The following is a 21,026-nucleotide window of genomic DNA, read 5'->3' as shown; positions in this document are numbered from 1 at the left end:
AGCATACTTTTCTATGGACCTCCTGAACAATATCCTGAAGAAAACATGTTTCCCTCCTCCAACACGATTCAACGCAGCAAAGAGCTGTCCAAGGAAACTGCGCGATGGATATTATTTGGACAATGTCATTTTAGTACTTGAGTGTCATTGAAATAAAGATTGGTTTTATAGTTGTCTGAGCAGTTTCGTTACCCATTTTACTACTATAAATATAAGATCGTTATCAAGAAAAAATAGAATATTTCATAAATAATCATGTTTCCCTTATAAGTAAGCTTACTTGTACCTCGCAATTATCATATGATCAAACTGCATCTTGAGTGACTGACTACAACTTTCTATAACAATCACCTTTTCTCCAATCTATAAAAAAAATGAATATCAGTTGTCAGAAAAATCTTTAAACAACGCAGTGTCTGATTGCAAATTGCAAGTTTTATTTATCCAAGTAAATTTTATATCGGACTGCAAATCTTTAGGTAATATTTTTAATACTGTCTTCTATATCATATATGTAGGGACATGAAGGGTGAATGTTGATTAGATATCTTTTGGATGATTTTGTTGCTTATTTACAGGTATGAGTGCACGACTTGCTCTAAACGCTACCCTACACAACATGCAACAGTTATGTGTGAAGAGAACATTGCACAGAAATGTTTCAAAATACCACAGATTGTTCAGCAATAAAAAGACAACATACCTCAGCTCCCACCCTTTAGATTTGTAAAACCTATTCGCACACGCTCAGAAATACGAGACCAGGATCTTCACATCAACAGCAGAGGGCAGAACCATCACTATCACAGACCAGGAACATCACAAGAATTAATATATATTTAAAGAGACAGTCCATTAACCTAAGATTCCAAACAAATCATATTTGAAACATATTTGAAGAAATGTGCACAGAAAATAGAGGTACGAACTTTCTTACTTTGATATGATGCTAGTCTTAGTTTTCAATTTTGGGAACATTGGGATGCATAAAGAATTGATTAATGATAGGAATAAGTTTTTAAAGCCTTGTCTTCAATCATGTAGGTACGTCTGGGATGAAGGGAAGGAAAAGGCGGTCTTCAGAAGCATCTGAGAAGTTTATATTATTTACAGAACACTTTAAACAATTAGGAGGCAAAGCAGTGCAGAGATGAAAGAGGCATAAGATAATTAGCATTATGAAAACATTAGTAAGAGTCTCAGTTTCATGAAATACACATTAAACATAATAGATATTTTGAAACCTGAGAGGTGTCTAAAATAGTTTCTTAAATATGATTACCAAAAACATGACATTACAAAAAGAAAGAAAGAAAAGAAAAACATGAAATCTCCCAAAAGAGCAAATTTCACGCGCGACATTTCTCTTCTCTCCGACATGTTTACATGATAACGGTGGTGATAGAATAGTGAGTACAACTGTTTTTACTGAACATTGTCGCGCCGTCTGGCAGCGGAGAGTGTCGTCTTCGGTACGGACACGGTGGATTAGGATTAAACTAAATACGGTATTAAAAGTCAAGGACGCTACAGAAGACGTCCATACAATAAATGACAGTTAAAAACGTTAAATTTTCTCTAATAAAGAACTTTAAAAACCCACCCAACACAATACAAAATCATAGTGCTATATGACCTTTGATGTTTAGCACATTTATTTTCTTGTTATTATTACTTACTTCATCAAATAGCCTCACCAATTCAGATTACCGGCTCCCAGACCCCAGGCTCTTCTTTGACTACGACTCTGAACACTGAAACTACTACCCACTCCTCAATGCCTACTAGTGCATTACCCACCAAGCCAAGACTCAATCTCCTGAAGACATTCCTATTCAGTTATTCCTATTCCCTACAACCTTTTTGATCAAACACCCCAACCTCCCTTATTGCTACTTTACAGTCTTATTCTCTCTCTCCGTAATAATACCTCCCTCAACAACACTCCCGCTTCCACACGTCCCCGTCCTTCTACCACCACCAACCCTACAAATATCTTACTCTATTTAGCCCAGCTAAATGGGACCGATTTTTCGTGATCCCCCCTACAGCTCCTTACTCAGGCAACACTCTTCTCTTTCAACAATGCCTCCAAAAACAAGTGGGCAGAGTCCCTTTCCATACCAGACGCGATCGCTCCCGTCTCGTAACAGTCAGATCTGAAACTGAAGCTATAGCATTATCAAATCTAACTGATCACTCTGGCAACCCCATTCCTGCAGAACCTCATCCAACTCTTAATACTTGTACCAGAACTGTCTCTGTCTCCCCGGCAAACTGCTCAGTCGATACCAAAGATTGGTCAGACTGTGGAGAAGACTTCCTCGAATGCCTCAAAGACGAAGACGTGAAATCAATACATTGCTACGCCATTCCTCCAAGAGATCATAAAAAAAAAACATTGCCAAAATTACTTTCACTACACATGACCTTCCCGTTCGTATCGACTTTGGTGGACAATCCCTCCCTGTTCGACAATACCAACCTCCTCTCTGTCAATATCAAAACTGTTGGCGATTTGGACATCCTGTCAAACACTGCCGTTCCACAGACCGATACCCCCTATATACCCAACCCGGTCATAACCGATCAAACTGCTCTGCACAAACACGTACATGTGCTAACTGCGGCGGTACCCATAATGTATTTTATAGACTGTCCCACTTATAAGTTCGAGGCTGAGGTAGCAGCTCTCAGATACAAGGATGGTCTCACTCTACTTGAAGCCAGACAGGAAGCACGCCGACAAGGTTTCTCTCATACTCCCTACTCTAGTGATGTCGCTCGCTCTGCCCCTCCCCCTCCACCCCAATATGTTCCTACACCCTCCCCTATACCTACTTACTTCCTCCCCCAGTCAAATTCTTTTGCTACCCTAAACCATGACATTCCAATCTCAACTACAGCCCCAACACCATCCCCTCTCCCTCCCCGTACTACCCGCAGCAGACAGACTAAACGCTCCACCCCTTTTTCCCCTACTGCACACTCACCTTCACCTACCTTTACCTTCATTCCTCAGACACCCGTCTCCTCCCCCTCCCCCCTTCATAAGAGAACCTTTGTCTCACAAAACTTTCCAATCAACTCCACTGCAGAAACTATGGAAGATATCCAAAACTATATGCTTGAGACACAAAATTCCACACCTCATGCTCCCTCCATACTCGAAGTGACTGCCGATATCCATCCCCCTCCTGCTCATATTCCCCCTACATCCCTCCCTCCTACTCACTCTCAACACAACCTAACCCCCTCAATAAAGCCTACTACCGATATCCATCCTCCTGATACTACCGATATTAATCCTCCTCCTACTCCCCTCCCAACACAACCCATCCCCCTCAACTCCCACTACTACCGATATCCATCCTCCTCCTACTCATACTCTCTCTACACCACTTCCTCCTACTCCCTCCCAACACAACCCACCCCCTCAACTCCAACTATAGGTACATTCTCCCTCCCTCCCTCCCCTCTATTATTTCCACTCCCTCCTGGATACACACGTGAAACACTTATGTAATTCCCTTACCTAAGCCCACCATAGCCCCATTCACACAACTTTTTTTAAGCATCTTTAACCCTACAAGATCACTCTAGTTAGTTGACGTATAGCAACTATCACTCTTCACCCCTCTAATATACTTTCCTATAGTGCTACATGACCCTTCACCCCTCCTTTAATAAACTTTCTTATAGTGCTATATGACCTTAGATATCTAGCACATTTATTTTTGCTTTTTAACCATTAACCATTATGAATTAAGTTTGTACTTTTTCATTTAATGCTCTTACCTTTTTTTGGTAACGTTTTGGGTTATAAATCTTTCATATGTTTTGCCTTCATTTAGTGTGCATTTTTTTTTTTTTTTAAGGGTTTGAAGTTTTCAGTCATATTGATCTTAAATAGGCCTCCACGCACAACCTATCAAACATCCTCACTTTCTGCTTTGACAACCTATTCTCCTTCCTCAGACGCATAAATATCCTTCACTTGATCTAATCCTTTTACCTAAACCCATCGTAACCCATTCACTCATTAAATACTTTATCCATCTTTAACCATTCAATATTACTCTTAGCTGACGCATATCAGCTAACTACTAACTCAATCACCCTTCACCATCCTTTACTGTACCTATAGTGCTATATGACCTTAGATGTCTAGCACGTTTAATTTGCTTTTAACCATTAACTATCATATTTTAAGGTATTTAACAGACAAACTGTGCTGTCTGTGATTTGTACTAGATATTAATTTCCCTGAACCCCACGTAAAACACCTGGATTTTTTATGTAAAGAAAGTACACAACATTCCTGAGATTTTCATTTTACGAGTATATATACTTTACAAAGACCTTGGTAATAGGATGAAAGAGGATTAGTGCAAAGTTTATTATAACTAAGAGTGAGAGCTTTAACCATACGATCGAGCTTTTGATGCGTGTACATGTCGGTCTTGAGAGAAGAAGGGATAAACTAATTCTGTGTACATGAGGTTAGTTGTAGGATATCATTTGATGTCTGCCATATTCCTTTTGCTTTGTAACCCTCAACCATGCAGGATGTCCAATTTGCGTAATTTTATTTCACATATTTATCAAATAATGTCTGACATTTAGCTTTTATGATTATATAAATTACATTATTATTTTTAACATAAATATGTTATTTTGGACATGTAACAATCAACCTAAAACGCTGACACTGAGTGCTTGTAGCTAATGCCAGGAATCCAAAGTATTTTACTCCTGAACATTTCTAATTTAGTTATCAGTGATTTGTGGATTAAAAGCACACCCTCCCCTCCCCCTACTAAATTATGGGACCATGTCAGTAGATGTACGATTTTAATGATCTGATCATTGTCGCTTCAATACTTTATAGAAATCACACAGATGTGATTGAAGGAATAAAAAGACGAATCAATCTTTCGAAAGAACACAGCATTGGAATACAAAATAATTCATATTAGAAAAGCGGAAGAAGTTTCGTAAACACGAGTAACTCACAATTTATTATGTAAAGATCAGCTTTCCGACAAAGACGAAAATTTCTTTATCTAAACAGAGGTGTACTGACATCTTCGGAAACTGCAATACTTACACACATTTGCCTATCTCTCTTCCTGTCTTTAGAATCCTTTGATCCATGGTCGGAAGTAGGGGGGGGGGCATAGGAGGAATTGCTCAGGGCCCACAGGCTAAGTACTTCCTTGATAAAAACACATAATAATTATGAAATGGCTCTATTATGAAAAATAACGTAACAAAGTGTATGTGGGAGATGCATCAGAAAATAGATAAGCAGGGTGCCACCATCCGTTTTCATTTATCATGATAGTGCAAAAAATGTAAAAAAGGTAAAATGTATTGTTGATAATGGAATTGAGAAAAACAAAATCAGTTATTTCCGTCAGCAGCTAACATTTCCAGCTCAATGCATGTTGTTTATCACTGATTTTAGTTAATTTTGCTCATTTGCCATATCATTTATTTTTTGTTGAGGAGCCCACAAACATGAAATGCGCCGGGCTCCCCAGGGTCGAAATCTGGCCTTATATAGATCATTACATACTTCATCCAAATCCAGTCATACACTGAACAATGTATAACAGAAGTTGCGTGTTTATTCATATCCATCTATCATCTATCATATGCCATCTATCTCTCAGACGCATAAATATTCTTCACTTGATCTAAATCTCTTACCTAAACTACCATAACCCATCTCATCAACTCCCTTACCCATTTTTAACCTTACAACATTATTCTAGATAGCTGACGCATAGCAACTATCACCTGACTTCCTATTGTGCTATATGATCTTAGATGTCTAGCACATTTATTTCGCTTTTAACCATTAACCATTATGCCATCTATCTTTCGACGAGGACAGTAATGAATTCCTCTCATCCTTTACTACTCATGTAATAATAAGAGGAGATATATACGACGATAACAGATGTGTCGACGACATATATCTGTTGTATTGCAATGCTTTACAAAGCACTGACAATATAACTGAAAAATAATAATTAGAACAGAAACAATAATGTAGCTGCCGAATTTTCTCTAGAAATATTTACTCAGTCGACGTACCATACCCAAAACATGTAAAACGAATCCCTTATTAACACACAGCGGCCGTTTAATTACCTGCCTTACTTCATCACATAACAAGCTACTGTATAAAGCTTTAATAAATCACATGGTAGTATTATCCGATCACCTTGTGAATGATGAAGAATGCGTGCGTGCGTGTGTGTGTGCGTACGTGCGTGCGTGCGTGCGTACGTGTGTGTGTGTGTGTGCATACATACATGTGTCATATGAGAGAGAGAGAGAGAGAGAGAGAGAGAGGGGAGAGAGAGAGAGAGAGAGAGAGAGAGAGAGAGAGAGAGAGAGAGAGAGAGAGAGAGAGAGAGAGAGAGAGAGAGAGAGGAGAGAGAGAGGGGAGAGAGAGAGAGAGAGAGAGAGAGAGCGAGAGAGAGAGAGAGAGAGGACGGTAGGTAGAGAGAGAGAGAGAGAGAGAGAGAGGAGAGAGAGAGAGAGAGAGAGAGAGGGGAGAGAGAGAGAAAAAGAGAGTCGAGAGAGAGAGAGAGAAAAGAGAGAGAGAGAAAAGAGAGAGAGAGAGAGAGAGAGAGAGGAGAGAGAGAGAGAGGAGAGAGAGAGAGAGAGAGAGAGAGAGAGAGAGAGAGAGAGAGAGAGAGAGAGAGAGAGAGAGGAGAGAGAGACAGAGAGAGAGAGAGAGAGAGAGAGGAGAGAGAGGGGGGGACTTGCTTTTTTCCGTGTTTTACGAAACAAATTAATCGACTGTTAATCATTTTGTGTTGTAGTGATTTGTGTGGTAATGCAGTAACTGAGATTTCTATGAATATTGCATAGCTTTTGCACGAACTTTCAAGAAATATTTGAAACATCTAATCTTATTCTTATATTGACTTTGTACTGAGAATACATAAATATATGCTACTCTTCTAGGTTTTATTAAAAAAATAAAATTTCCCTTCTTTTTCAGAGTGTTTGCAATACCAGATCCAGAAGTAAACTTAGAAATTGTAAGTGAATGGAATTTGTTTATTCCAGACAATTTTATTTGGACAACGCTTCAAAACCTGTAGGACAGGTGTGAATTAACCTGTGAAGGTCCGTTACTGAAAAAATACATATGAAATATCTATAACTCCGTATTTACTCACATATTTTATACATAATGCACTTCATAGGACCTTCTAATAAGCCATTTAGCCAGCTGTATTTAACAGTTTCGTAGAAGATACGATCTTTTACTCAAGGTAAGCTTAGCGTTTTTCGGAACTTGACCTGAAGAAGAAAAGGAAGACAGTCGCACCTGTGCCACGCCCAGGAAAAAGCTCTTAATTTATTTTTCTAATTTTTACCACTGTTATGACTTTATGTGGTTGTGTGAGGTGAAAGTTCATAATTAAGGTTAGTAGTAAATTATACCGGACCACTAGGTAGAAAAATTGTGCCTTTGTTTGTATATAACCAGCACGAGAAACGCAGTTGTTTTGATGTTGCTGGAAATTTACCAGAGTGTACAATATGCCTTCCGTTGCAGATTCGTTGTTATATTTTGAAGATACAGCACTAAATGAATCCTTTATTTTGATAACATAAGGTAGTCAGTCGTTTGTTACTCTGTTACAGTTGGGACCGAAACTACTTTAATTTTGCATTGCGAAGTATGGAATAGGAAAATTTTAAACTAGCAGTTTGTATATTCAAATTTTGAGTCATTGCTAGACCATTAAGAAATAATATATCTGTATATTCAGTTTATATTACCTCAGTTAATACTATTGCTTTAGAATTAATGTTACTTATAGGAGCTAAGAGCAGAGATTTAAAAAATGAGCAAATGTACTTGGATATTTTTAAGGGTGTGATAGAAGGGGGAAGGGGGGGGGGAGGTTGAGTGGTAGCATATTTACCTCGAACTGCTACTCTTATTTAGCTTACAAATCTCATTTTGTTAAGGTTTTGATGTATGTAACACTTTCAAATTTCCTTTTATATTGCTGTATTTGAGACTACGTGAGGGCAGCTTATTGAAATCACAATCATAATGGCTGCCAAAACTGCATTTTAAAAGTCAATTTCTCCTACCCAAGAATTTGCTTCCCCTTTACTTTGGGGAGAATTTGAAGAAAAAATGAATTATATAATTAATGGAGTTAAAAGATTGTAGTATATTATCCTCTAAATTCAGGGTAGGAGCTTGTAGAGTGACGTGACCATAAGTTGTGTCCGCTTTATATTTGAAAATGAAATCATCATCATCATCATCATCAATCACATGGTTATTGTTGTTGTTGTTGTTGTTGTTTTGTTATTATTACTTACTTTATTATTATTATTATTATTATTATTATTATTATTATTATTATTATTATTATTAATCATGGATATTGTTATTGTTGTTGTTCTTATTACTATTATTATTATGATAATGATTATTATTATAATTGGTTATCATAATGATATTGTTATTACAATAATACTTATATGATGATTATCAATATAGACTAATGGTAATGATGATAACAGTAATGATCATGATAATGATAATGAGAATGGCGATGGTAATGGTAGTGATAGTTGTAGCTATATTTATGATTATAATTATGATAGTTAATATTATTGCTGTTGTTATTAATGTTATTGTTATTTTTATTATCATTATTATTTTTATTGTTCGTGATGGTAATAAATAATAATGATAATAATGGTGAGGACGTCATTTTTAAAATTATTGTTGTGGTTATAAGTAGTAGTAGTAGTAGTAGTAGTAGTAGTAGTAGTAGTAGTAGTAGAACTAGTAGCAGTAGTAGAACTAGTAGCAGTAGTAGAACTAGTAGTAGTAGTAGAACTAGTAGTAGTAGTAGAACTAGTAGTAGTAGTAGAACTAGTAGTAGTAGTAGAACTAGTAGTAGTAGTAGAACTAGTAGTAGTAGTAGAACTAGTAGTAGTAGTAGAACTAGTAGTAGTAGTAGAACTAGTAGTAGTAGTAGAACTAGTAGTAGTAGTAGAACTAGTAGTAGTAGTAGAACTAGTAGTAGTAGTAGAACTAGTAGAAGAACTAGTAGTAGTACTACTACTACTAGTAGTAGTAGTACTGATGATAATGATAATTATTATCTTAGTATGAAATTATATAATTATCTACTTGTGTTACAAAATGGTGTTAGAAATTCCATGATAATATATTGTGTAAGCAATTTATTAGACACTAGATAATATGAATGTGCAGTGATATTGAAAAGTGTGGCACTTTTAGACAAGATTTTTGGTTTGCCAAGTAAAATTGATGTGCTGATGTGAGTTACAAAAATGTTGTCATAAAGAACAGTATTAGGTATAAGAAAGTGCAGAAAGTAAAAGCTAAGTCCACATTTACTTATTAAAATGTGATTGCATGACTCAGTCCAGAAATCCTGTGGTTTCTGCATTTTGTACCCCAGCAATGGCAGACCAATTACCATTCAGTATTTTCTGATGAGCTAAAGCTTTTTGGCTTTCCTGGCAATTTATCAGCAAATGGAAGCACTCCCAGTTTTGTCTTTTAGATTATTTTTAGGTAATGTTTGCTTCCCTTTGTCATGATGTGAGGTGTGGAAGCCATATTGTTTTTTATATTTGGCCCAATGCTGAATGATTACCAGAAATGCATAATTTTCATTTTGACATTCACAGTTGTTAACTTGATTGCATTACAGTAACATGCATTTAATTAAGTAATATCCTGCTTTTCTTGTCCTGTTTCACAATATGGGCAGCAGGAAGCAGGATGATCTGTCTCATAGAAGTTTGTTGTATGCCAAACAGAAATCATAGTTTCACAGTCTGCTTCTCCCCTCCTCGTATGACCTATCTGCAGAATATGACATGTATTGATTAGCTATCTGGAAAGCAAGAGCTAAATTTGTGGTGTGCTGTTCTGCACCAGTGTTAATTGGAAAATATCTCTGGTGTATAAATGTTATACTTTCCAGACTGGATAATGAAAGCTCTACATATATTCTAGTCACTAAAGTTTTGGCGTCCATAACTACCAAATCACTTTTTCTTTACCACTGAATATGTCTTTGTCACTGTAACTTGTAGATGAATAGATATGAAAGCTATCTTACAATACTATTATTTTAATAATGTAGAGTAATATAAAAGAAAGAAAATAGTGATAATATCATTTTTGAGCTAAGACTTAGTCAGTAACATAAAACTCTCAATGAAGTTTTAAACTGTATTCTAGGAGATGAGTAATACCCAATATTGTCTAATTTCCTGTACAAAGAAGGATATCAAACTTTGATTGGGCTTTGGAAAATGCATAGTGTGCACTACATTATTCCTCTGAATGGGCTCAGGATTCACATTAAGTATAGTTTAGGTAGGGAGTGATCTTTTAATTGGATTTGGGATGAAATATTAAAATCTATTTATATACTATGTCTATTTGTTTTTTTTTTTATTCTTTTATGTTTACATCAATTATACCCATCTATTTGGATAATGAAAATGTAGAAAATCTAGTCTTTTTATATGGCAGTGATATAAGCACACTCCCTTCAGCAAATCAACTGTTTGCCACGTCTTTATTCATTCAGCTCACTTGCAGTTGTGCAACATCCTGCATAAGTGCATGACAGGACAAAGGCCAAGCTGGTTACCAATGAGTCCAGAGATATGTTGTGTGTGAATAGTCTATACTCTGTAGCTGTTCATGTATCCTGTGATTTCCCTTCCTTGTAATACTTATTAAAGTTGGGGGTTGATATAATGTAAGCAAAGTCAGTGTGCGAAAATGTGATCCATAGGAATGTGTAGCTGGTACTGATACCCATATAGTACTTGAGTGTAATTCTGATTATTAGTTGTATTGGAAATCTATATTGCCTAAAGGACTATTTAAATTCACTTTGAAGTGTGTGACTGTTGAAGTACTTTAATGGGAATAATACAATTAACTTTTGCAATATCACTGAATATAACATAGTAGTATCCTTTTTGTTGCTTTTTAAAACGACTTTAAATTTGCATTGTGCCTAAATCATAGTCGCTGCTTGATACTCATACTTGCGAAAAATAACCTGATACTTAGTAAAATCACAAAAAAGGTTGTACATAGAGAGCTTATTGTAAGATAATTCTAAAGTAGATTCTGAATTCTTAATTTACTTTTATGGCATTAATTTTTAGGAGTATTTTAACTCAGGATTCAGATATTCTTTATTGTAAATGATGAAAAGTGAATGTAAGTATTTGTTTAAAGACATTGTTTGTTCTAATGGCTTTATCTATTGTAAATATATAAGTATATATGTATGTATATATAATTTCAGGTTTGCATATACTTATACAAGGCAAGTAGTCATTGGAATTGATTGATTGATGATGAATTTTAAAACAGTTTCTCCTACCTGTGATATGGTTGTCTGAAATTAGAAACAAGATATATATATATATATATATATATATATATATATATATATATATATATATATATATATATATATATATATTTAATGAAATGTTTAAAATAAAATAAAATCATGACTTTTCATTATAATCAAGATCACTTGATTTACCACCTGATAAGGAACCAAAAAAGCTCCCTTCATAATAGATGTGGTGAAGATTTATTGGGTTTTGTCAGAATGCTCTAGGTGTACAATCCATAACAGTAGCTTTACTGCATCTGTCACAGTTTTTCTTTGTTTTCAAACTCTTATTTTCAATTTGCAAAGGTTGCTTTGTAGAAGAAAAATGTCCTAGAAATCATCTGCCAATTTTTTTACATGTATGTTTTACCTTGCAGTATATGTATGGCTAAAATGGAATATTATGTATATTATATATATATGTGTATATATTACAAATAAGTGGTAGATGTCTGTTGTCAGTGATGTGATCTATTATTTCATATTATTTATTTGTGACTTAGTTCAAGTGATAGTTTTATTCTTATTTTACTCACCTGTCATCAGATGTATCAGAGAGATCATTTGAAAGATAATCAAACCGAAAAACTGTCTCTGTTTTGACATTTTTAAGAATTAAGTAAACAGCATTGGTTTGTATTTCCTTTTGTGTAGATTCTGAATTTTTTTGCTGATTTGTTGATCAGAGAAAACTCTATTCTTCCTAGGTCTTCTGTGTAGATTTAATCCCATTTTTATAGATCATGATATGGTAATAAATGACTATTCAGTAGCGTAGAATATTGTTTAAAAGATAACTTTCTATGAATGAGTAGGATTATTAACTTGCTTAATATTGCACTGTCATTGTTTTCACCAGTTTCAGCTAACCTGAATTATACATGAGAATTTTGCTTTCTTTTATGATTTTTTAGAAATCTGTTGCCATAGACATGCATGAGTATTTGTAGCAATGTTAACAGCTGATTGTGAGTACACGGGGCTCTGAACCAGTCAACAGGTACAGTATCTTAGGACGAAACACCACGCAGCCAGCATGACAGAACACTTCTTGGACGTGGAGCACACTGCTGGTCCATCATCCCACAGACTGTTGTAATTAAAAATCTTTATTTGACAGTTGGCTAGCACATATTAACAAGTACACACTGGTTTGCATGCTCCTGTCAATCTTTGGGAACAAGCTTCTCTCTTGACTTTTTTTTTTAACCTTGTAATTTGATTAACATTTCTCCCTTTTGCTTTCCTGAGGATGTGGAAGAGTGCTAGATAGAGATAATGGGAATCATTTGTTCCCTTGTATACCTTAATTTGAGTTTATACTTTGTCTAAGATTATTGTTCCAAGCCTAGCCTTAATATCATTGATGATAAGTAGGCTGAGGTCAGACAACCTGATACGTTGATTCAGTTGTATGCAGGCATGAAATATGTTCTCACGGATGAGAAATTTTATGTTTCCAAGAGGATTTATACATTCAACAGATTTCCTTGTTTTGAGGTCTCTTTAGATAATAAAAATATGGTCTTCATATTGAAGCACTCATATTTTTACAAATGAGATTAATTAATATCATCACTTGAAGTATCTACCCCAGATACCGAAATTAGAACATAAATTTTCTTAGTTGCAATATTTAAAAATTAATATAGGAAAAAAAGTGATAAGGATAGAAAAGCTACATTTCACATGATCTAAGCAGCAACTTTTACAAAATAGACTTGAATGCACCAAGTTAAAGTAGTAGTAGGTAGCACATGTGTAATACAAATGTTGAATGTTAATAAATGTATATTTTGTATTATTAGTGTACTGCTTTTACGTCTTGCTCAGTTAATTTCATTTTCAAGAGCAACATGGGGAATCCAACATGTAATTGGAACAGTGGAACTTATCCTTCTGATTTTCTTCAATCACAACAGCTCATGCCTTATTTTCATGCATTGTTCCTTTTTCTCATTCTGTACAGGAAAGCTGAGGGAAACTAGGTAGATTGGCTTTTGAAGAAAAATAATTATGATAAAGCATTCTTGTTGCATTGGGTTTATAATACATTTAACAAGGACATATAACCTACACAGTATGATAAAGGTAAAGGGAATAAAGAGGAAGTTAAGGTGAATGTCACTGGAGTTTTTCATGTAAGTTATGTTTTGGATTTATTTTATTATTTTGTGTGTGTGTGTTTGCAGGTATGAAGAATTATGAAAACATAGAAATACAGGCAAATGCATGTCAGCTTATAGTTTACATATTGATATTGAAAGGTAAACAAATGTACATATGTATACATTCATCACCTGTGGCCATTTTAAACAAACATTGTTTATTTGTTTATTCCAACAATCAGGATTTCCTTTCATATTTGTTAATGTTGAAACAGACAGAAATGCAATTAGATTTAGTCTAAACTTTGGTTTAAAGCTTATGTACAACTTTGAATATGGGCTGGGGACTGGCTGACTAGTTGTTAAAAAATATATGCAACTAACAGGTGTGAAGTCATTCATATGGCCGAATATTAGGCATTCATATTAGTTTAGAAAATAAGGAAAGCTGTCTGTGGTGCAAGAACACTTTTTTTTTTTTACTGAGTGAGTTATTTCCTAGCTGTATATAGCTGGTACAGTTGAATTTGAAGTACTAGAGACTTGCTTGCACAAAAAACTTGGTGTAGCTTGTATATTGTTGTTCTAACTTAGAAGCTAGTATTGTATATTTGTATTGTAATACAGTTATATATTGCTAATTTTTGCTAAGAATCTGAAAAGAACTATATCTGTTTGTAGAGAATATATTTCATTGAATAAAAGTCCAGTAATTACTGACCAGTTCTTGAAAGGGCAATCTGTACAAGTGACTTTTGTTCCAGTTAGTAATTTTGCTTGTGCAAATATAGGTATTTCCAGTGTTAACTGATATAAGGTGTAATTTTCTTTTCCTGCCCCAGTCAGATATGATTTATATGAAACAAGAAATTAAGAAAGTTCCCCTTTCTAGGATGCCTCATTCGTCAATAGCTGGAAGTGTCTCAGGCCTGTCGGTCACCTCTCGGACATCAAGGGTCTCTCATGCCACGACAATCCGTTCTGTGGCAACACTAACTGATACTCTGAAGACAAAGACTGGCTTATCCATCCCCATTCTGCCTGATGCTGTCTTCACCAATGTACAGCGTGGTTCTGTCCTAGCCGCAACTTATTCCATTGTAAGTGCTGTAAAAGGTGTTCTTGTGTGTGAGGTTTGTAGTGTTATGTTCATTGAGTAATAATCATGTGTATTGAGGTTGCCAGAGCTTATCTAAGCTTAACTGTAGTATTTTTTCAGAAATACTTTGTCATGTGATTTTGCCGTTCACTGAGTATTTAGTAGTGATAAGATTTTTAAGTTTGATGTCTTAATGCCACTTAGAAATATCTCTTCCATGACGATTATATTTTAAGATAGAAATATCATTTTGCCACCTAGGTATTCCTTCTCATTGAATACTTTTTGGGAAATTATTAAATTTTAGTAGTCGGATGTTATTTGTGTGTAATATTTTTTTTTTCTTTCATTCCCCAGATTCAAGGGCTATTTGCAATAGTTACAGGATGCTTTGATATCTATTCTTTGTCACTTGCCGCCCCAGGTTCCAGCCATTATGGATTCTACTTGTTTTCATACGATTTTGTATATTCTGGAAATCCACATGGTAGGTAGAACATTGTGGCAGTACAGTAACTGGTGTGACCTTTATAAGTGATTTTTTATAATGTTAAAATGTGTTTTGATATAGTAAAATGTGGGAATTTCACTTTCTTTATCTTTTGAATGTACTTCTGTATGGAATGTATTCTTATTTTACTAGTACAGAATTTAGAGTAAATTTCTAAAAGAAGGTATAACTAAATAACATACAAAAGAAAGTTGTTCACTAATGTATATTTATTTGTTATTGGAATTAGAATTTAATACCATGGTAATTTTGAGGCTTTGTGTCTCTATTGATTTCCTTTTATGGTTATGGAGAAGTTGATAGTAATTATTCGTTTTTGTCATTATCATTGTCACTAATAATATTATTACTGATTAATTGTTATCTCTTTCAGTCCGCAATTCCCTGATGCTGTTTGGAGGCATTACAGCCTTTGGAGGAGTCTGCCTTATCATTACCAGTGTTGTACTTCTGCAAGGCTTGAGAAAGGTTAACGACAGTATATAACATGGAAGGCTTGTTTTTAAAGTCTTCTGTGTTAGCTTTTATTCTTTTATGTCTAATGTTTATTTCTAATAGTTATTTCTTATTATTATATATAATTTTTTTTTTTTTTTTTTTAATAGTGCCTGATTTCTGTTTTATGCAACTAATAGAAGGCTAATATCATTGAATGTTATTCCTTTCACATAGTTATGTATTGATTTTATATGGGAACCCATCTTTCAGACAAGAAAATATTTGACCTTTACAGGAGATAGAGTTCCGCATGGAGCCCTGGATATGGTGTATGGCCCTCTTCACTGCCTGGCGTATTCTGATCATCATTTACTCATCAATCGTCAATGACATGGTGTTTGCCTACCATGTAGTGATGTGCCTGCTCTGGCTTCTGTTCATTGCAGGCAACATATTTGCATGGTTGGTTGTTCACTCCTTCTACCACGAGCTGTGTGAGGTTACAAGGCTTGAAGATGTTGCAAGGGTGAAGGTAAGTTGCACCTTGGCAGTGATGAAATTTCCATCACTGGCTTTTTCCTTCTGTGCACATTTTTTTTCTTTCATTTTGTTTCTTTCTTTAAACACTGATGTAATGTGAGAGTGAAAGTAAATAAGAACACAAAGAAAAATAAGAAACCAACAAAGTCTGTATTGCTCTACTTGATTAGGTTGTGATGTATATATAACCATTAATTTGGTATTTACTTTATTTACTTCCACTTTCTGAATAATCACCAAAGGAAGAAAGATATTGCACTTCATACTTTCTCTTTCCTGCATCCACCATCTACCAGTTGCATTATTTTTTTATATTAGTCATTGTATAGATTGCAATAAACATTATAAATAGATAAGCCAAGAAGAAAAATTGTTGCGGTTCAGGATATATATCTCCATGTTTTTTAGTACTTCCAGTTGAAATTAGATTCTCATTAATTTTACATTTTCAGAATATAGATTTCAAGAAATAAGATAGTTTCTTGGTTTTAAGCAGCCTTTTGTACCCCAAGAAATGTATCACAATACATGTTTGAGATGCATAATTAGATTTCAATATGGATTAAAAATGGTAGAATTTTTTGAGATTAGAGGGTTAAGTTAAAGGAACCACATTTTTTCCTCCACTTGGCCTAATGTATAAAGCATGTTATTCTTGGAGTGAGTATCAGAGATATATGAGCAGTTCTTAAATAAAATACTGTGGCTTTTTAGAATTCTGATTTGTCAGGTCTGAACTTTGGTAAATCATGTTCTGTTATGTTATTAGTAATGCTGTTTAGATTATAATCTGTTTTTACTTTTTTTAAATTTAGAAATAGATCATCTGTTTATTTAAAGTTAAGTAGCTCTGTTGAAATACCTTATTTGTCTTTTTTATGTCCTTATTTGTCTGTCTTGATAGGAAGATCATTTTGAACTTTGGTAGTACTTGGATAGTGTATCGATAAAACTGTTCTTAGATGTATAGTTTCACATGGTTTGTAAACTATATGTTGCTTTACATCTGCCACTTAGCTTTTTATGTGTCTCTATCCTTTACTTTCTCACTGTCACTCACATCTCACCTCTTATCTCACTCCTTTTGCACCCTATTACAGATGGACACAATGAGCACGATGGGCTTCAGTTCCCGCCCCACCACTCCTGGCGCACGTTCCACCATTTCTACGCAGTTAGACTATAGAGCGTAGAGTTTAGAATTTAGTTTAGGTTAACCTAAAGGAGAAAATGTGAATTAATGTGTAAATGATTTAGAAAGCTGTTCTTTTAACTGAGATTGATTATGAGGAGGGAAAATGACTCCTGGAAACTTTTTTTTTAATTATCAATTTAATGATTATTATTTTCTTTTTACATCTGTGAAGTACTCATTGTAGATCTGGATTTTGAATAGAGGCTTTGTGGATTGTAGCTGGTTATAATAGTTTAGCAAATCCAGTTATTATGCGTTTTTTTTTTTTACATATTCCAGGATGTCTTTGCAATAGTTGAAGTAAAATAAAAGAAGTATCTATAGGTAAATAGTAGTATTCATGTAATTTTCATTAATCAGTATTGTATCTGGTTAAGTGATACTATAATTTACACCTCAGCATGTATTTATTTATTTATTTATTTTTTTCCCTCCTGCTGGGTCAAAAGTAAGTCCTTTTTATCAAACATGGTCAGTATGATTTTGTCACCATTATCATTATAAACCATGATATTTTTTTTTTTTTACTTTTTAAAATCCGAATTTATTTTTCATCCTGTGTAAATCAACAAAAGTTATAATCTCTGTGAACTTTCAGATGGAGACAATGAGCTCATTTACTGCATCACGACCCACCACACCAGGGGCAAGGTCTGAAGTGTCATCCAAGATGATTGCATAAGTTATTCCATGATACATGAGCAGTTGAGGTTTTTGTGCTTCATAATTGTTTCAGATTTACATTGGATCTGAGGCATTTGCTGATTATGATTTCTATAGAATGCAAAGGGATGATGATATTAGGTCTTGTGGGATTGTTATAGATTTTTTTTTTTTCTTTTTTTTTTTGCATATATTAATTGATTTAGATTTGATTCAATGTAAATGCTTCTTCTATAGTACCAGTTATTTTACTTAGTTGTTCAATTGAATTTGTATTTTTAAAGTAACTGACTGTGTATGGGCCTGCAAAAAAATAGTTGACATTGATTTAGAAGTGAATTATGAAGCCAATTAATTTTTGTTCAGTTACAATACATGTCTTTTTGATTACTAAAGTAATTATTATTTTTACACACACACCTTTTTTGTATATGCCAAAATAAACGTAACAGCTAATGAGCCAAACCCAATATAAAAATAGGCAGTTCCATTCATAACTTTCTTAAAGTTTACCAAAGATAAGACTTCAATGTTATTGTTATTGGGAATCTCATACTTGTATAAAGAGGAATTTCAAGTATATGTAAGGTGAGGGGCTACCTCTGTTTCCCCTTGCTGTGTATATCAGCTGCCAGATTAGTGTTAAAGCTATTTACACACTTTTATTATTGTATGTATCACTGTAGCTAATATGAAGTCTAACAACTTTGAATGTCCATGCTTACATTTGTCAAGATACTAACTTGAGTTTTTTCTTTACTTTGTTGGTAGTACAGGTACTTAAATTCTTTAGGTATACCACTGTGAGATGTTGGAAAAGCTTGGTTTCTGAAAATTTCTTATTTATGGATGTGTTTGTTCTGCATTTACACATATCAGTATAAGAGTCTTATGTAGGTTTCAGATAAATATTATGGAAGAAGCCTCAGTTGCAATTTACCAGAAAACTGGTAGTCTGGAGAATAAAGTAGATTGTCCCAAATGAGTGCAAAAGAGCAGTGCATGCACTGTACATAGCTCAGTGCCCTGCTTCACCCACAAAAGACAGGCAGCATGAAGGGTGTAATGGATGACCCAATCCCAGGTTTTTATACAGTTAGTAACTTCAGCAACAGTAGTGGCTTTCTTGTGGCCTGAGGTGGGTGTGAATGTAGACCGTCCCATTTGAAGGTCCTGGTATTACCACTGAGCTGGCAATTATTTTGTTTAGAGTATTTTATTTAGTACTCTTCTTTGTTATGGTTAAATAGTTTGTACCGTAAATGTTTATGATCAGTGACCTGTAGAATTATTTTTAATATTAGTGAAAAGCACAAAGGAAAGGTATATTTTTGGTAGTAAAGGATCAATGCTATTTTTCATATATTTGCTAACATACCTTTTATACATAGAAATATGAGCACTCCATATTAACTGCAAAAGTAAGTTTGCCTCTCATATTAAATTGCTGTAAGTTCCAGTATAGAGCAATTCCACCTCATTATGAATTTTAGTGTTCATTCCCTATAAAGCAGAAAATAGTCAAGATAATTTAACTGCAGAGTTACCTACTTTTAATGTAACTATGCGGACTACATCTTTTATTTTTGAATGTGGTTGTGAATATTTTTGCATAAAAAGGTTGAACTGAAAATTACTGGGATCTATTACAGAATTTATTTATTTGAGAAAAATATATAGATATGGTCAAGCATTTGTTATATTTGTAAGAGAAAGGTCATTTAGAATCTGTACCTCTTGAGAACTGATCCGTCCAATTGATCATTGACATAAACAAAACACCGAAATATAGATATGGTCAAGCATTTGTTATATTTGTAAGAGAAAGTTCATTTAGAATCTGTACCTTTTGAGAACTGATCCGTCCAACTGATCAGTGGAATGAACAAAACACTGAAATATATATTTTTGTATATATGTGTAATAAATATTTGGAAAGTTATTAATATTAATATTATTTTTTACAATTCCTTACATGTTGTCCTAGGGGGCCTAGGAAATGGGGACTGGGACCCAATGCTGGGGATTTTCCCTACCTTGGGCCTCAGCCCTTGACTCATTTTACATGGTCTTTTCTCCCTCTCTACAAATATCATAAATGCTCTATTTAGCCCAGCCAAATTTTTCGTGATCCCCCCTACAGCTCCTTACTTAGGCAACACTTTTTCAACAATGTCTCCAAAAGCAAGTGGGCTTAGCCCTTTCTGTACCCGACCCCATGATTCCCACCTCGTTACAGATACATCTGAAACCCAAGCTATAGCATTATCAAATCTGTTTTCTTTGGCAACCCCATTCCTGCAAAACCTCATCCAACCCTTAATACTTGCACTGAAATTGTATCTCCCCAGCAAACTGCCCTATGGATATCGATTGGTCAGATTGTGAAGAAGACTTACTTGCCTGCCTCAAAGACCATGATGTGATATCAGTACAGTGCTACTCCATTCCTCCAAGAGGTCATTGACAGAACCCCACCAACACTGCCAAAATTACTTTCCGTAGATATGACCTTCCCTTTAATATCTAAATTGGTGGGCAATCCCTCCCTGTTCGACCATACCAACCTCCTCTCCGTCAATGTCAAAACTGTTGGCATTTTGGACATCCTGCCAAACAGGCTGTTCCAGAGCCCAATGCCCCCCATGTGCCCAACCTGGTCATAACCGATCAAACTGCTCTGCATAATCACGCACATGTGTTAACTGCGGTGGCCCGTATAATGTATTTTATAGAGGCTGCTCCAATAACAAGTTTGAGTGAGGTGGCAACTCTCAGATACAAACTTGGTCTCACTCTGGGTGAAGCCAGATAGGAAGCACGTCGACGAGGTTTCTCTCATACTCCCTACTCCAGTAATGTCGCTCAATCTGCCCCCTCCCCCTCCTTCTCAAGATGTACCTACAAATTCAAATTCTTTTGCCACTCTAAATCCAGACATTCCAATCTAAACTACAGCCCCAACACCTTCCCCTCTCCGTTCCCCCACTAACCGCAGCAG

At 34.9% G+C, this 21,026-nt stretch overlaps 1 protein-coding gene across 4 annotated transcripts; it reads left to right on the top strand.

Annotated features, from left to right (window-relative positions):
* Positions 1-7,328: 7,328 nt before the first annotated feature.
* On the top strand, positions 7,329-19,967 carry LOC138859117 (uncharacterized). 4 transcript variants are annotated; one of them, XM_070137677.1, is made up of 7 exons: positions 7,329-7,484; positions 12,434-12,566; positions 14,472-14,679; positions 15,036-15,165; positions 15,563-15,657; positions 15,923-16,159; positions 17,268-19,967. In XM_070137677.1, the coding sequence occupies exons 2-7, from the start codon at positions 12,508-12,510 to the stop codon at positions 17,358-17,360; spliced, it is 822 nt and encodes a 273-aa protein (XP_069993778.1). In that variant the 5' UTR covers positions 7,329-7,484; positions 12,434-12,507; the 3' UTR covers positions 17,361-19,967. The 4 variants fall into 4 exon arrangements, with proteins under 4 accessions (XP_069993778.1, XP_069993779.1, XP_069993781.1 ...); XM_070137678.1 differs by lacking the exon at positions 12,434-12,566 and having other exon boundaries at positions 7,331-7,484; XM_070137680.1 differs by lacking the exon at positions 12,434-12,566 and having other exon boundaries at positions 7,332-7,484; positions 17,961-19,967.
* The last annotated feature ends 1,059 nt before the right edge of the window (positions 19,968-21,026 follow it).

Source organism: Penaeus vannamei, chromosome 23 (assembly GCF_042767895.1).
Source record: "Penaeus vannamei isolate JL-2024 chromosome 23, ASM4276789v1, whole genome shotgun sequence".
In the NCBI taxonomy this organism is placed as follows: Eukaryota; Metazoa; Arthropoda; class Malacostraca; order Decapoda; family Penaeidae; genus Penaeus; species Penaeus vannamei.
The sequence above is the reverse complement of the archived record's forward strand: the minus strand, read 5'-3'. Positions and strand labels throughout refer to the sequence as shown.

What these genes read in the sequence shown, in the direction of transcription:
- LOC138859117 (XM_070137677.1), top strand. Translation starts at nt 12,508, where the DNA reads ATGACAGAACACTTCTTGGACGTGGAGCACACTGCTGGTCCATCATCC. An exon ending in CCATCATCCCACAGACTGTT is followed by an intron (nt 12,567 to 14,471) that starts GTAATTAAAAAT and finishes TCCCCTTTCTAG; the next exon opens with GATGCCTCATTCGTCAATAG. An exon ending in ATATTCTGGAAATCCACATG is followed by an intron (nt 15,166 to 15,562) that starts GTAGGTAGAACA and finishes TATCTCTTTCAG; the next exon opens with TCCGCAATTCCCTGATGCTG.